The sequence below is a fragment of the Hevea brasiliensis genome, chromosome 8 (assembly GCF_030052815.1).
Source record: "Hevea brasiliensis isolate MT/VB/25A 57/8 chromosome 8, ASM3005281v1, whole genome shotgun sequence".
Taxonomy (NCBI): Eukaryota; Viridiplantae; Streptophyta; class Magnoliopsida; order Malpighiales; family Euphorbiaceae; genus Hevea; species Hevea brasiliensis.
In genome coordinates this window covers 15,851,845-15,869,811 of record NC_079500.1, presented here as the reverse complement: position 1 = coordinate 15,869,811, position 17,967 = coordinate 15,851,845, and the positions used below count along the sequence as shown (strand labels likewise).

At 29.7% G+C, this 17,967-nt stretch overlaps 1 protein-coding gene and 1 long non-coding RNA gene across 4 annotated transcripts; one reads left to right on the top strand and one right to left on the bottom strand.

Moving 5' to 3' along the window:
* Nucleotides 1–802: 802 nt before the first annotated feature.
* Nucleotides 803–11,751, top strand: LOC110645381 (nucleobase-ascorbate transporter 4). Of its 3 annotated transcripts, none has more exons than XR_009150611.1 (14): nt 803–1,131; nt 1,370–1,473; nt 1,566–1,748; nt 2,918–3,018; nt 3,108–3,183; nt 3,335–3,394; nt 9,439–9,623; nt 9,772–9,868; nt 9,999–10,085; nt 10,181–10,239; nt 10,543–10,623; nt 10,834–10,911; nt 11,089–11,295; nt 11,406–11,568. XR_009150611.1 is itself a non-coding variant. In XM_058151388.1 (14 exons), the coding sequence occupies exons 1-14, from the start codon at nt 846–848 to the stop codon at nt 11,607–11,609; spliced, it is 1,773 nt and encodes a 590-aa protein (XP_058007371.1). In that variant the 5' UTR covers nt 808–845; the 3' UTR covers nt 11,610–11,751. The 3 variants fall into 3 exon arrangements, 1 of the variants encoding a protein (XP_058007371.1); XR_009150612.1 differs by having other exon boundaries at nt 805–1,131; nt 11,135–11,295; XM_058151388.1 differs by having other exon boundaries at nt 808–1,131; nt 10,532–10,623; nt 11,135–11,295; nt 11,406–11,751.
* LOC131182311 (uncharacterized) lies at nt 10,947–12,906 on the bottom strand. Its single transcript, XR_009150613.1, has 2 exons — nt 12,034–12,906; nt 10,947–11,506 (listed from the first exon to the last, which is right to left on the bottom strand). It is a non-coding gene; the product is annotated as an uncharacterized LOC131182311 (long non-coding RNA).
* Nucleotides 12,907–17,967: the final 5,061 nt, after the last annotated feature.

The following is a 17,967-nucleotide window of genomic DNA, read 5'->3' as shown; positions in this document are numbered from 1 at the left end:
ATTAACTCTGTAAATATAGCAGACATTGGTTGATTGAATGATGAGTGTGGTTGAAGTCCAATTAAGAAAGTAGTTGGCCAACTCATCTACCATTGTACATTAACAACTAAGTATTATCTTATATCAATAATGCAAAGTACTTAAGCACATGCTTCAAATTATACCACAACCAACAAAATTAATGTTCCCTAAGGAATCACCACAACTTCATTGGGCTCATTTTATAGTCAACTGTTAAGTAATTATATATATATATATATATATATATATATATATAAAATGTTGACTCAACTCATTACTTAGGCTCTAACCCAAATAATAAAACATATGAAAAATATTTTCAGGGAAACCTTAGGCGTGAAGAAGGAAAATTATAAAATTTAAGGTGGAAAGGATTACATGCAAGCATGTGAAAAGGAAATTTATTAAAAATTTAGCAGCTCTCCAAGACCATACCCTTCACCAAACTTTATAGTAGGAGAATAAGGTGTCTAAAAATATTAAATATTAATGCATTCTAAAATAATATAAGCTTTCAACGTGCATGTAATGCATGGAAATTAATAATATTTATTTTTAATTCACGGATCAGGCCTATTCAATTGAAAATATCACTCATTATAAATAATAATTGTAATTTGTAAAATATATATGTAAATTTAATATTTTATATATATAGTCTACGCATATATTAAATTCACTTCAATTTTATTACTAATATTAATTATAATTAGTCTCATCATAAGAACATAAAAAGCAAAAGATTTTATCTAACATTTTTTATGGATATATAGGGAGAGTGAGAGGGAGATGGGTTACAATAGGGAAGAGATTAGGAGGTGGAAATGTTGGTCAGTAACTGCAGTTGTTGCCAACATATACCTCCTTTGGACTACTTCCCAACGTGTCCTTCTTCCCATCCATTCCATTGTTGCCAGTGCGTCCCTAGCTGCCATTTTTGCCAACAAAATAAACTTGCATTTGGTTACTGCGTCCCTTCCTGTTCTACTTGCCCAGTTCCAACAACTGAACAAGACGGAACAACCGAACCAGACAGCAGCGAAACAACAACTAGAATAACTGGAACGGAAGACATTATCCAATTTCCCATTCCGGCAAATCCTTCCTGGAGTAATCTCTCTCACTCTCCCTTTTTCTCTTCAAGTGCAAAATATATTTCCGTGGAATCACCTATACATGCATTTTTTTTTTATAATAAAAAATATAGTTAACACCATTCACATTATTTGCATTAAGTTGCCTAAACTTCATCTAATTATTTTAATTGTGACAAAGATTTAATATGGAGTACACAAATAAGATGGTCTAATGGAAATTTTGGGTGAATTGAATTGAATTAATTCATCAGGTAATCCAAAACTTTATGGTTGGGGATTCCAGCACTTTGTAGCTAATGTAGGGAGTACAGTGATCGTTCCATCTGTGATGGTCAGTGTGGGCGGAGGTGGCAATGTAAGAATAGTTAAATAGTTGAATATTTTTATTTGCATTGACCCATATGATGGAATTGAATTGAACTGATTGGGTATCTATGTATCTATCAGGTAGAGAAAGCAAGGGCGATACAGGCGTCGCTGTTTGTAATGGCGATAAATACATTTTTGCAGATTTGCTTTGGTACTCGGCTTTCTGTGTCGATGGAAACATCCCAAGCTTACATTATCCCTATAATTTCCATTGCTTTATCAACTTACAACAATCGGAATAACTCACTAGATCCCTATCAGGTTGGTTGGCTTTTTTTTTTAATTTAATTTCAATTTGAAATTTAAAATTAAGAAATCACAATCTTTAACAACTTTGGTACCATTGAACTAAAGATTATGGAGAGATTGTAAGGAAAAGACATTACTAGAAGGGACAATTCATTAATATTGTGCAAATTTCAATACAAATATTTAATTTAATAATTTTTAAACTCATTTTTATATAAATTCTAACCCAAGAATTACGAGATCTCCACTTTCATTCTGGGGCGATAGAGAGATCACAGCATTTGAGCCTTTCTTCATGTTTTTGCTGGAGGTCTAGAGAAAGCTGTAATCAAAGTAAATTTCTTTTTCCTTTTCGCAGAGATCAAGAGATTGAATCTAGCTGTAAAAAGAATGTTTAGTTGATAAATAACTCACTTCTTAGCCTATATTAAATGCAACCGATTCAAAATGCATCACCTGTTGCCATCACCAACAGCACAACAAATGAATTAATGTCATAAAAAGTTCAAAATCTCACATATTTTTTAATATATATATATATATATATATATATATATATATATATATATATATATATATATATATAAAATTTTAAAATTAATGAAAGGAGATATTTAAAAAATAAAAATTGAATCAAATTCTCCTTGTTTTACTGCGGTAAAGTGTTTTATGTTGCAAATTACAAACATAACACATCCAAATTTGTCCTTTTTTTTTTTACAAAAGATAATTTTATTTATTTTATTTTATTTTATTTTATTTTATTTTATTCAAAATTCATATTGATATCCACTTCAAGTTAAATTATCATATTGATTTCAATTTTATGAATCATTAATATTTAAGCTTTATGTGAATTAAAATAAATTATAAATCAATTTAAATTAAATAAAATCTCGTGAGTTTTCAATTTGTTAAAAAAAATATGACAAGGAGTTTGAATTTGACGGAATATCACCATTACTTTTATTGAATTTTTAATATTTTTTTTATAAAATATGGGCAAAGTCAAAATAAAAAAATCAAAATTTCATACTTAGACAATTAATGGATATTTATTTTGCCCTTTTGTATTGCAATACTTGTATTTTTATTATTGGCCAAACAATAATCGAGTGCTTGTCCTCCTACGATTGAATATATTTTGATCACCTTTTATTGAGTTGATATGGTATGATTAGAGGTTAGAACAATTCATGAGACGTGTACAAGGAGCGAGTCTCATTTCGTCTATCTTTCAAATGGTGATTGGTTTCTCTGGTTTGGCGAAATATTTTGCAAGGTATAAATTAATTACTAGATTTGGGATGTTCATTCATTGTTTACTTCCTCAACTGGCTTTGGTTTCTATATGTTTTTTTTTTATGGCAGGCACCTTAGCCCTCTCGCTTCTGTTCCTCTAGTAACTCTCACGGGACTTGGGCTCTACTTTCGTGGATTTCCATTGGTGAACACATCTAAAAAGCCCAATTCAACTACTCTTTCATTTTTTTATTATTATTATTATTATTATTATTATTATTATTATTATTATTATTATTATTATTATTATTATTATTATTATTGTGATCTTCCACTGGTTGGTTTATTGCTTGCAGGTGGCCAAGTGTCCTCAAATTGGACTCCCAGCTTTAGCTATTCTGGTTTTCTCAACTCAGGTGACTAACATGCTTCATCATTTTTGTTCCAAGTAGCAACTTCATTAGAAGGATTCAATGGCATCAAACCTAATTGAACTTATCAGTGAATTTCAATATGGTTAGTGAACTTCAATCAACATATAAAGACTAATTTTCTTTTATATAGGTTCCGTTTGAATTAAATCATTTGTAAGAAGATAATATAATTAAATTTTTACAAAATTATGTTTGATTTTTATTTCTTTTCTTTAAAAATAATTTTTTAAGTTAAATAAATTAAAAAATTTTCATTTTAAAATTAATAAAAAAAATAATTAAATTAAATTAAATTCATATAAAATTCTAAATTTCAAATAGGAGATAAGGATTTCACTTACATCTAATCTATTATAAAGATTTAGCTAAATTTTTTTTTTGTATGCTAGTTATGTAAAATAAACATTTTATTAGGTTGTTTTATTTATAGAGTTATAAAATACTCTATTGTCACGATCCAACTCTATGTGTTGAATTGGTATCAGGATTTAGACTAGCATAAAATATTTGAAATTTATAGTAAATCTCATTATTCCCAAACTCATAACCAAGCTTCCATTCAAGGGGCAACATAAAGAACAATATAAATCAATTTGGGCCAACTCAACCCAATAACTATTATACATGCACAACTACAAAAGCTCAATTCAATCCTGATACCCAACATATATAATCCATTTAATATAATTAATTTCAATTAATTAATATGAGATAATATTATGCACTAGTATCACAAAAGAGTACTAAGATTAGTACGGATAAATAATTAATTAAATAAATAAACACAATAAAAACTACCAAGCATCACCACAACCTATATATGGAGAAAAATGCAAGTTAGATGATAAAAGAACAATGCTTATCTTGCAACCTAAGAAACAATATTAAACAGTAATGAGTATTTGACTAAGAAAGTTAAGATGTGAATTATAGTTATAATATATTGTTAATGCAGTCATATGAATGTAAATGCACTAAACAAACAAATAACTCAATCCTCATATGTTAGGATAAGTTGGAGCTACATATCATAATACATTTTAAGGGCTGACCCCATATCCTGACTCTCTGAAATTCAACATGTTCTCTTATTCCATTCTTCAAGAGTCAGTGAAATATAGTATTGTACCTACCTCGTAGTGACAAGAGTCAGTGAATACCTACCCCACCTATCCATATTCACAAGAGTTAGCGAATTATTCAAGCCATACCTACCCTAGGATTCCACATCCATAATACATATATAAGCTCCAACTTATTCCCAATGCGGCACAACATAGAAAATTATAATGCAACAAATAGGCGATGCTCCTGATATAATAACTAATTACATATGTATAAGTGAATGCGTGACCATGTTAAAAAATGTAAAATATAAAAAATATAAATAATATTGAAATTATAAAAATAGTTAATATCCAACTCACTGACTGGTCAATTTGATTGCAGATAGTCTGGCTAGAAAAAAAAAAAAGACAGACAGTTTTGATCACCTATACAAAGAGACTAACATCTATCAATTAAAAGTAATTAAATACATCCAAAGCAATAATAATAAATCCTAGGGTTTGTCGATATTTCGGTAGAATTTCCTCTGTAACTAGATTTAACCCCCTATGAAGCAAATACAAGAAAAGTAGCAACAACAACCAAAAAAATTGACTTTAGGCCCACAACAAATTCACAATGCCCATCTAGGGCTGACAAGAATCCTAATTCTACATCCGATTTTCCAATATCTAGTTTGAGTCCCTAATTACTTTATAGTTTAATTAAATATTCCAGTACATCAAAAATTATAAAAATATTCTTGGAAGTCATCTACATCATTATTGTATTAATTAAATTTATTTTACTTAATTTTACTAAGCTATAAATATTTTATAAATTAATCAACTAGCCTAAAATTAGGTAAAAATCACACAAGTCTAGTTTAGGTTTACTTTTGTAAATTATGTTACTTGGAATGCTTTGAAACATTTGAAAATCCTAGAATCGACCGTAATATTGACTATATCCTAAGATAGGCTGGCATATCAGACCAAAAACTTAGTCCTGGGCACTAGTGAGCTATTGCCAATCTGAGTATACATTTGGAATGCTAATGAGCTATTGGTGACTGATTTGCAGACTATTCATCGAAACTTTGCTCTGATCACCCGACATCGATCAATTTAATTTAGACTATCTGTTAAGCATCTTCTCAATTTGATCTCCGATCAAGGCATGGTTGCGTCAAATCGAAGCTTTCAAAGTTTAGATCATATTTCCTAGGTCCAATCGTCCAAACTCACTGCCGGTTGGCCGTAATTTAGTTGGAAAGCCACAAAATACTCATTTTCTCCCTCCTCCAGCAACCAAATCAAGCACCACTGGTCTCATTTGAAAGCTTGTGATCCTAGGAGTTCATAGCACTTGGAATCACCAGAAAAGATCATCGAATGACAATGAAATCACGTCATGAAGTTGTTGTCTCACGTGCGCATCTCTCTCTCTTTCTCTCTCTCTCTCTCTCTTCTCTCCCTAATTCTTGTCGCAGTTATTGCTGCTTTTAGCCATCATTCATGGCCTAAGGGAAGTTGTTGGAGATTGATGGAGGTGCCAAAAGCCTCATCATCCAATGGGTCATGCCAAGAAAGGGAAGAACGGTGTGACAATTAGGGTGTCGTGACTCAATTTTTAGGCTAGATCGACATTAAGACTTAGGTCAGCTTAAGGCCTTCGAAGTCTATGGTAAGCCTTAACTATTTTTAATCTATTCATAAAGCCCGTTTAGGTAGCCCAATTTCAAAAAAATAAACTGGCAGAGTCCAGTCATAAACTAGACTATTCAACAGGGAGTATTAACTCACCTAACCTGTAAACAAAATATAATCAATAATATGGAAAGCTCAACTCACCCTCACCATCCTTCAGAACAAATAAATCAACATTTAGGAGCTTAGCTGCCTCCATCAATAATAATAAACATTATATACATCTATGCAATCTCACATAATTAATCTTACAACTCTAGAATTTAATTTATTACAACCCTAAATAGAAAAATACAACTATTGATCTATGAGGAGTTCTAGATTTAATTAAAGGACAATAACAGTAAATCAAAATATATCTGCTTAAACCTGCGGAAAAATAAAGCAGGTTAATCATAAAATAAGCCACCCATTACTTGAGGAAAAATAGTTGAACAGGGGTGAGCGTTCGACTCATAGAGTAAGATATTGATTTTAAATATAATTTCTATAACTATCTAATTTAATGTATTCATATGCATGAAATACAACACGTTCACGTAGTTTAAACAATTCAACCAATATTCACACAAAAGATAATTTAGAGCATGTATGCACCCATGTGTCACATCAATATATATATGAGAGTGAATCCCTTATACAGCTCTCTTAATTCAATGCCTACTAGTGAGGTTAACTCAAGCCGAACTTTTACTTAATAATCCAAGTGCGAGGGCTAGCGAGATTAACTCAAAGTCATGCTTTTTCCGACTTATCCATATATAAGGATCGGGTCCTAGCGAGTCAAGCTCCAGTCGTGACTATCCGTCCTACCCATATCCATATCCATACCATACTCACACCAACACACAAACATAGCTTCAAGTTATCTTAAGGCAACATCCACAAACAAATTCAATAACATATTCAGCAAAGGAGCGTGCCTAGCATTTAACTAATATATACATACATATAAGTGAATGCATGAGTATGCATTGAATATAAATTAATAATATTAAAATTACAAATAAAATAAATATCAAACTTATATACTATCTAAGTATTACTGGGGCGGCTGAAAAAAAGAGGAGAATTGACTCGGATCACCTAAACATTTATTTTCAAGAATTTATCAATAATGAATCAAAGCAAAGAACTAAAGAGTCAAATACATCTTAAATTTATGCTAGAAATCCAACAAAGTTTCCTCTGTACCTAGGACCTACTCAACCGGTAAAACAATCCAACTAATACTTCTTAATCCAAAAGCCTCAAGCTTACAACACAACAACAACACAATGCCCCTACACAATGCCCCTCCTGGGCCCACTAAATCAAACAATTCTCACATAATTACACATTTTAGCTATTTAGCTTAAAACTAATATTTTACAAAAACTATCCAAATTAACCCCCTAAAATTCTATAATTATTTCTTACAGTTCTTAACAAGGCCATTCTACTATTGCAATTGGAAATATAATTTTCTAGCTGCCCACGAATATTTTATGAATTTTTATTTTAAACTCAATATTAGGTAAAAAGGAGAATTTGGAGTTGGGATTTACCTACAATAATTCTGACACTTGGAACTCATTCGAGGCATTTAAAAATGGTGAGAAGCATTGTAATATTGACATACTTTTGAAGTGGATCCGGCAACCCGTGTGTCTGGCCTAAAATTACAGTCTTAGTCACCGGTGAAATTTATTTGAAACAAAAGTACACATGCAAAGCTCACAACATCAGGAGTTAAAATATAATTTTTATTTAATTAAAAAGAGTCATTAAAGATCTAAAAAATCATTGGCAAGCTTGTGGGACCCAACAAATTTTCGATATCAGAAAAATTCAAAATTAGTGTCATTATAAAGCTCTCGACGAGTAGGACGCGCTGGTGGCCTCTGATTTTTGATGGAATTTATGGTTTGGGAGGAATCTGGCCCAGAAGACAAAATGAGCTAAAATTTTTGAAACTTGATTTGCACAAACTGGAAAATAATACCATGCAAACTTAATATCTACACGATGCCCATAAAGAAAGGAGCATTTTGATACTAAGAACGTCAGAAACGATAACCGGAAAAGGAAGTTATGGCTGGAAGAGAGAGAGAGAGAGAGAGAGAGAGAGAGAGAGAGAGAATGGGGGTGCTGGTCATTTTAAACTTTTGTTTCTTTTAATTTAAAAATAAAATTATAAATTGATCCATAAACTTTTTAGATCTTTTCAAACAAGTCTAAAAATTCTTTTCAACTAGGTCCAATTTTAATTTAATATATTTAAAATTAAATAATAATAATAATAATAATAATAAAATTTGAAATATCTAAAACATAAAATTGTAGAATTTCACAATCATAGAAATTTTAATTAAAAGTTTGAAAATTAAATTTAAAACTTAAAAAAAATAATCTTATGAAATATATTTATTTAATAAAATAATATTTTAATAGTCTAATTTATAAATTATTTATTTTTAAAAAATTTTCAAGTTATTACTGGGAGGGTAAAGGGCGAAAGGAACTTTGAGGGAATGGGGCTACTCCTGCTGTTTCGAAAAATTAAAAATTTTCCCTTTTTTACTTTTAATTTCCCAATTTTGAATTAAATCCAAAATCTTTTCAATTAGTACAATTCTAATCTAATACATTTAAAATTCAATTTCAAATAATAATCCTTTAAATTAATTTACCAATGTACTCAAAGTATTGACACAAATAAGATTATAATACATTTTAATTTATTTCTAATTTAGAATTTAAATAAATATATTGAATTACTTTCAATAGAATATAAAATTAAAAATTTTTTGAAATGAACATCTAAATTAAACACACCCCGAAATCAACAATCAAAAACAGAAATGAAAAATAAATAATCCAATTAAAAATTATAAAATTTATAATTTTAAATTAAGGTTATTACACTCTAATTGGTAATATAAAAAAAAAGTATATATTAGATTAATTAGGTAGATATGGATTTCAAGTAATGAGGTATAGGAATTTGACATTATGTTTCACTTAAAATATGAATTCAAGTTCACAAACGATGCAAATTAAAGTTCAGCGATTACCTTGAAATCCAATATAAATTAAGTGACTTTGGGTGAAAGCCTGATGTGGTTTGTTACCTAGTTGGATGAGATATATCATATTTGAGAAGGGAAAAATTACAAGAAGTTGGCTTGAGAGCATATAACACATATTGAAATTTATGTTTAATTTTCAGAATGGTTTTACCTAATGCTCTTGGTGTTCTATCTTGTTGGTAATCAACGCTTATTACAGTTTCTTCCCCGTATATGGAAAGCGAAAAAAGAGATAGCTGGTCAAGTAGCAATCATATTTTCTGTTGCAATTGTATGGACCTATGCAGAGATTTTGACTGTGGCTGGTGCATATGATAATACAACTCAAGAAACACAAATGAATTGTCGTACTGATAGTTCTGGGCTCATTGGTGCTGCTCCTTGGTAAAGCTTAAATTCCACCAACTAATTTGAATTCATCTCTACTGTGATTTTGCTGGTTTAGTACTTGTTTGAAAGTTATGCTTCAGTCAAGTGGGGAGCTCCAGATTCAGTAAAAGTATCAGTTATATTTTTGCTTCGCTATATGCAGGATAAAGACTCCACGTCCATTTCAATGGGGAACTCCCATTTTTGAAGCTGGCGATGCTCTTTCAATGATGGCTGCTTCTCTTGTAGCTGTTATTGAGGTTTTTTTTTTTTATATAAGTATTTCTTCGAAATTCATTGATCCTTTTCAATAGTTCGTTGAAAAAGATCCTCTATCCATGAGGCCACCGCTTTATCTTCTTGATTTGATTTTATTTTATGTTTTTCCAGTCTTCTGGTACATTTTATGCATCATCAAAATTAAGCGGTGCTCCTCCTATACCTCCCTATGCCCTGACTCGTGGTATTGGCATTCAGGTGGAAGTGATCCTGTGATGCTGTATTATTTTCTCTTAAGACCTTTAACATTCTGTAATTCTGCATCTCTTGATTCAACTTTTCTCAACATCCAGGGAATTGGAACTATGATAGATGCAGTATTTGGCGCAGGAAATGGCTCCACTGCTTCAGTGTAATGACTTTAAACTTTCAAAAAATCTTATGTATTATGTTTTTGTTTTTGTTGGAGAAAAGTGTTTTTACTTTTTACATACGAGTTTTTATAACATCTAGATTGATTTGGATTTGGTGCTATATATGGCTGTCCATCCACAATTGCTGACATAAAAATTGCAGGGAGTATTGAGTTGGTGAATGTCCTACACTTATAGCAGTCTTTCTTCTACTACTGCTATGAGCTTATTATTATTATTATTATTATTATTATTATTATTATTATTATTATTATTTTTTGGTACTTATAGGGAAGATGCAGGTCTTTTGGGATTAACACAAGTAGGAAGTCGGAGGGTCGTTATAGTATCAGCAATCTTTATGGTTTTCCTTTCCGTTTTAGGTGTAGTATTCCTCATACTGCAATATTTTACATTTTTTCAGCTTTATCTAGTCTGGATCAATCTACTTACATTTGTACTTCTATTGAGCTTTAAGTTTCTTTTTTTAATCTCATTTCTGCTGAAACAATGTTGCAAATAGGGTCCATGCTACTATAAAATTTTGCTCACTCGATGTAATATCTGATGGGTTCATAATCTGTCTCTAACAGGAAAAGTTGGGGCTTTTTTCGCTTCAATACCACTGCCAATTGTGGGAGCCCTCCACACTGTCCTCTTCCCCTATGTGGGTATGTCTCTCCTTTCTATTTCTCAGTCAAAGATATAGATGAATTTTGCATTTTCATTAATTAAATAGTTGCAAAGTAATGTTTACTGTGATAATCAGATGGATTTTTACAAGAGAATAGAAACAAGTGAAAGTGATGATGAATTTCCTAACAATCTCTTTCAACTTGATCATTTAGAACACTGAATATTGCTGAAAATCAACGTAATGAGCACTTATTGCAGCTTCAGCTGGGCTTCAATATCTCGAGTTCTGTAACGTGAATAGCTTCAGATCAATGCTCATTCTAGGCTTTTCTCTCTTCATGGGCCTCTCTGTGCCTCAATACTTCAAGGAATACGTTTTTCTTTCTGGTCATGGACCTGTTAACACAGGAACCACCTGGGTACGTGTGTTTCAAATGTAGCTTTCTGTTAATTGTGTAAAATATAGCTCATTAAACAATTTCAGATTCATAATTCAATGATGAAGCTCTTGTGATTTCTTTGCTTCCAGTTCAATGACGTAATGCAAGTGATTTTCTCATCCCCGCCAACTGTTGCGCTTATAGTTGCTTTCTTTTTGGATCGGACTCATACTCCTGGGGCCTGCTCGACCTGGAAAGACAGTGGCAGGTATTTGAAGGACAAATCAGATGAGTCGGAAAAGACTAAAGAAATCTATGATTTCATTACTTCACTTGGTGATATGTGCTCTTAATTCTAACACGCTGTGTCCACTATACATGAAACAATGGTTACAATTATTCATATTTTCTCTTACCAAGGAGTCTATCTTGTTGCTTTCTTTTTGACAAGTTGTGGCAATTGACATATAATACATGTTCAAATGTTGATTTTTAGCTTTGGATCAGCCCTATATATTTGCTATTTTACATGAATAATCTATCCCACTTTGTTAGTGGTAGTATATTTATTAACTAATAACTAATCATTTTTTTTTTTTTTGAAAATGTTGGAATTGTCAGATTTAAATCTCTATGTCATGTACTATGAGATAGATGCCCGGATACTAGCTAGAATACCAATACATATCAACCCGTGAACTTTAGCTCGGTGGTAGTGGGAGTTGTCTCCAATACTATAAAGCCTCCAAATCAAATTCTAGTCAGAGTCAACCGTACCTTAGTGCTAATGCTACTTCGTTTTGTCTTGGCGTGTCTTAGTCTCTTGCAAAATTTTCATAATCATCTGGAATATGCCAAGGAATCAGCAGTGACCATAGAATTTCCATACTCTTTTTTTTTTTAACTGGATATCTGCTGGCTCCAATGATCACATATAAGGAAAAGAAACAGAATTAGAAAGGAAAATATTCCAAAGTCAAGGGCCTTTTAAGTGTCACTTGAACAGGAATGGTTGAATTTGGTGACCAAACAATCCAAAATTGAAATTAGGTTTGTCCACTCTCCATGCATTTCTGATTAATTCTAGCTGTCTTTCCTTTTCATCGATTGTTCTTTGTCTTTCAATTTGCATTGCCAGAAATATCATTTTTAACACTAAATATTCTTGTGTCTGTGGAGAGGTTTCTGAGACTTGGCATGTGCCTTTGATGGTGCAGCAGGATCAATTGTTTCTACGCCACCCCATAAAAGCTGCAAATCTCACATAGTTTTTGGTCATTTTGACTATAGAATACTCCACCCTGTCCCTGTGTGGATGATGCTAACCTCCGCTGGACCATAAATAGCCCGTAAACCTGATTGAATCTAACTGAGCATAAAAGATAGTCTTACCCCGCTTTGCAGAGAGACTATTGCATAGAAACATTAGATGTAAAGAGTTGCAAATTTAAAGAGTTAAACATGAATCAAACAGGTAAAATAGATACGTTTTTACCAATTAAACCATCACCTCGGTGATATTATGATTTTGACATTAGAAACAAGTTACTTTTAAAATTGAACAGCTAATGGCTCCTGGAAGAATTTTGGAATCAGATTTTAGATGATTGTGGATTTCATAGGACCCATACATATCATAACAGGAGAAGCTTTCCTTTTCCTGAGCGGTGAGTGGTCATCATATGATCTAAAAAGCCCACAAGGACTCAATTGAAAAGATAAATCATATAAAAGATTGAATTAATCAAAGTCATATCATGCACAAAAGGCAAAACAAAAATTATAAATCAAGGTCATATCACTTCTCAAAATAGTCTGGCTTTTAGCAAGCAATCACTGATAAGAACGTTGCCAAATTACAAGATGGGGTTGTGACAGATTTAGGTAGCCAATAAGCAAAGCTGTAATGCCATTTTGGCCAAAACTTATTACGATGCTAATAAGGCCAATTAAAATTTGACACACAGAAGCAAATCCTTACATTGAAATAAAGCCTCAGCTGTTTCCTGGAAACTACACTTCCATGGGCCTGCGCTTAGCTAGGCCAGTTCCCACATGTACAATAATCAATTATATGATGGAATTGTGCATTAATAGCACATGAATTATTGATGTGCAGTGCAGCTAGCCAAAAGATCACACATCAACTAACAGAGTTAATATTGTAGGAAAAATCAGTCCTCCTGAATTTTAAATCTAGATTTTTTTTTTTTTTTTTTACCCCTTTAGCTAGCTTGGCATGGATTAACAAGGCTGAGTCCCCCATACCTAGATGGGTATATTTTCTTGGTAAATTTGCATTAACTAGGATTAACATTCAGTTAACCGAATTGAATTGAATCGAATCGTAACGAAATTTTAACTAATTAAATTATTAATCAATTCTAAAATTATTAATAGAATCGAATTAAAATTGAGAGAAAAAAATTAAAATTAACCAAAGTCAAAAGTATTTGATCGATTATCGGTTATAAATGAATTAATCAAAAATAAAACATATATTTATATTATTAATTAATTAATTATTAATAAAAATATATTTATATTTTTTTATTATTACTAATTAAAAATCGAACTGAACTTACTTTTATCAAAATAATCGAATTTCATTAGTTTGATTCAATTATTTGATTATAATCGAATAATGCACGCCCTTAGAACCAACCATCATTAAAGTAGTCATTATATCTTATTATTATAATAAAAAAATTAATTTATTATGATTGAGTCATTAAATTTTAATTTAATATAATTAGATTTAATTCAATAATTTTCTATTAGTGGATAAATTTTTTATTATTTTATTAAATTATTCACAAACTTAAGATGTGAACCTCATTATGCTTTTCTCTTTTCTAACTAATTAAAAAAAATAATCTAAGATGTGAACTTCACAATAAAAATTTGACCTCTTGAAAAATGTGCATGTCTACTTTTCATTCATCCATTAACTTAAGTTTATTCCATTAGAATTAATTAAATTTTAGAAATTTAATTACAATAAAATTTGATATTAGCTCTATATGTAAAATAATAAAAAAATTAATGTTAACATAGCCAATCGAAATTTATTTAATTATAATAAATAATCTTTATAATCAGAATAAAATTTGGTGATTAATTTAGCCATTATTAATTTAATTTAAGATATATTATGTGAGAAATTAAGCCTTAAAAGTTGAGTTTATTCTCCAATGACTTCAAACTTTAGATTGTAAAAGTAAGAAAGCTTCGAGAATAACTTTTATAATGGAAGAACTTTAGAGGATAGAAAAAAAAATGTTTTATTTTTCCTTTTCGGTGGAAAGAAAGAATATATGTAATCCATTAAAAAAATAATAATACAATAGATCAATATATATAAATATAACTATTAGAATTATAGCTCAAAATCCTAGTGAAATTTGGAAAGAGATATTTTTCTATAAATAATAGAACTCTTGTTTTAGTATTATTTCTAAATTGAATAAGACTCCTAATTAGATTAGATTTGAGGGAATTAACACTATAAATAGGAGAATAATGGAAAAGTTATTTGGCTTCACCCATAGGAAGTGGCTTTGCGAGAGTGATTTTGCTCATGGAGAGGGGTTTTCGCCCATTGCAAAGAGGAGTTTTGCCAATTGCTGAGGATTTAATTTGTCCATTGATGGGGGACTCCTACTCATTGCAGTCCCATATAGGGAGAGATACTTTGGTATAAGATAGAGAAATGGCATAAAATTCAAAAGAAATGAATTATTATCCATTAGTGAAAGGCCTCTTGTCAATATAGTAGAATTAACTAATTTATTTACTAAGAGCAGAGTACTGCGGATATAATTGGGTTGATGGGTAGTTTGTAATAATGATTATTTATTTGAAGATAGTAGAAGATGGCATGTCCGTGGATGTAGTCCTGTGTTGAGAGGGTGAACTACGTAAATATTATTATTTTGTATATTTATTTTATTTTTTTACAACAATAACAAAAATTAACAATAATTATCAACATTGATAATTCAAATTTTGAATTAATTTTGAATTATCAACAATAACAAAAATGAATTCGGGTAAGATTTCAATTTAGCATAATACAATTATTTAAAAATTCTTTTTAAAATTTAATTCAAAAATTATATTCATTAAAATTCTATATCAATAATTTTTTAAAAGTTTTAAAATTGAAAATTTATATATTTAATCGTTCAATTAAATGAACATTTTAATTGCAATATGAATTATTACTCTAACTAGACTAAGAAAAATAAGCTTAATATAATGCATTAAAAAATTATTCTAAGTACCCACATATGAGACAAATATTACAGTACCTGAGTTACCAAACAATGATGAAATACATCTACTCATTGATTTTTTTTTTTTTTTAATAGGGAATTGAGATAATGAAAGGTTAAACTTGAGTTTAATTAATATACTTTTAATCATTGAACTAAATAAAATTAGGTATATTACAAGACATATTAAATTTAACAGTAATAGTTTTTACTATTAAATGCATAAAATTTTATTCCTATAAGTTTATGATAGCAATATATGAATTATTGCATATTACTATTATAAAATTGTAGTCAAAAGCATTTTAAATCAAAATTGTGATTGTTGCAATTATTCATATTATTATTATATATTAATTTTATATATAATAAAATTAATATTGTTACAAAATTTTTATTAGTAATTATAATATTTATTGTAGTAGTCATTCCTTAAGTTATATTATAGAAGAAACAACATTAGCAACAGACACATGCATAAATTGTTGCACATCCAACACATACCCATAAAAATAGGGTCTATGTTATGGCATAATGGTATACTCATAAGGTGCATGACAGCTATACTGGTACTGGGGAGTAATGCCATAGTCCCAAGACTTGGAAGCATTATTAGACAACAAAAGTTTACCCTTAATTGAACAGCAACAAACAAATGCTATTAATTTTCATATGCTTATAATGTATTAAACTTTGATACTTAAATGATTTTAGAAAGATTTCTACAATTTGCTTCTACACCTTGATAATTGTTTGCCTTCTTCATTTGGAAGAGAGGCTGCCCACATCCCATTAATCTTAATTATTCAAGTACAGAGAAAAAATTATAATAATAATTATTATTATTACAAGTAATGGGTGGTACAATTTGCCCACTTCACTTTTTTGTTTTTTCAAATTCTGAGTTACATACAAAATCTCTAAAGTCATACCCTTGCATGTGCCTTGATTATGTTCACTTTTATCTCATAAAAGTAAACAAGAGCAATTATATATGTATGAGTAATCCTATTGACTTTGGTTTTTATACACCCAAGTAAACTCAATTAGTAATCTTTCTTTATCTTTGGGCTACTAAATGGGAATGCTGCATTATTAGCGTTTAAATAATCTATGTCTATGAGGCCAATAATTACTCCCTAAAACACAATTAGACAATACACCATATACCCAAATTCAAATTAATAAGGAGAATTTGATTAGATAGATTACTCAAAATACATCCAACAATTAGATGATTAATGTGAAGTACTAATTGGTTTTGTAATCTTGGTGGATAATGTTTATCACTTAGAATGTCAAAGGGTATGTGTCTTTTCTATCTCGCATGTGTGCATGTATTCTTAATCAATTAAAAAAAGAAAGTTTATCTTTCGGATTAAAATTAACCTTATAGATATTTTTGAAATTAAACGTTAGAGATATTTAAGAATATATATGTATTTAACATACTTCAATTTAAAAATTAAAATTTTGGAGCAGTTGTGGTTTTGTTTTAATTCTCGAGTTTGATATTAGACGGATGCAATATTTGGACCTAAGTGTTTTGTATATTTAACTCACAATTTGAATCTTTTTAAAATATTATTTTATTACTCAAAGGAATATTTTAAAAATGTGAGCCATTAATTTTTTAATATTGTTAAGTCAATAAAAATTTATTTTTTAAAAATTAAAATATATCTCGTTAATTTTTTTTGCTCAATTGGGCTAATAAAAAAATTTTTAAATTACTAAAATATTAGCTCACTAAATTTTTTGCTTAGTGGGCTAATAAAAAATTTTAAATTAATTACTATTATAATATTTAAATATATAGAGTCAATGATAGATATAATAAATAAATTTTAATATTTTATTTATCTCAATTATAATTTAATTCCTTTTAATTTATTTTTTATTATATAAAAATAAATTTAAAAATATCGATAATCAATTTTTTAACTAAATTAGGTAAATAAAAAAATAATCTTTAAATTATTAAAAATTGAGATCATTAAATTTAATTATTTAAAAGTTATATTATGTTAAAATTTATTAATTAATTAATTTATTATACATACAAAAAATGAATAGACAAAAATTGATGAAAATGAAGATTTATTGGAGCTTAGGAGAGATTTTCATGTCTCAACTTGTACTTGAACAAGCAAGTTAAAAGTAAACTGCATTATTCAAAAGATTCCTCTTTTACTATTGGTCAAAACAAAATTGCACCCCTAATATGCCCGCGTGGACAATCAACAGCCCTCAATCGGCCCTCACCCCACCTCACCCTCCTCTAAAAAAGACAACCAGGGCTAAGCTAGATAGAGAAAATTAATATTAATAATAAAATAATCAAAGAGAGAGAAAGAGAAGAGCTTAAACATGTTATACCCAGAGCACCCATCACTGCAAGAAATTTAACCCAAAAGCGTTCCTACTGGTATGG

Excerpts from the sequence above, each read along its gene's own strand:
- LOC110645381 (XM_058151388.1), top strand. The coding sequence starts at position 846 with ATGTTGGTCAGTAACTGCAGTTGTTGCCAACATATACCTCCTTTGGAC. Across the intron at positions 3,019-3,107 it reads TTGGCGAAATATTTTGCAAG|GCACCTTAGCCCTCTCGCTT; the intron begins GTATAAATTAAT and ends TTTTTATGGCAG. Across the intron at positions 10,624-10,833 it reads GGTTTTCCTTTCCGTTTTAG|GAAAAGTTGGGGCTTTTTTC; the intron begins GTGTAGTATTCC and ends TGTCTCTAACAG.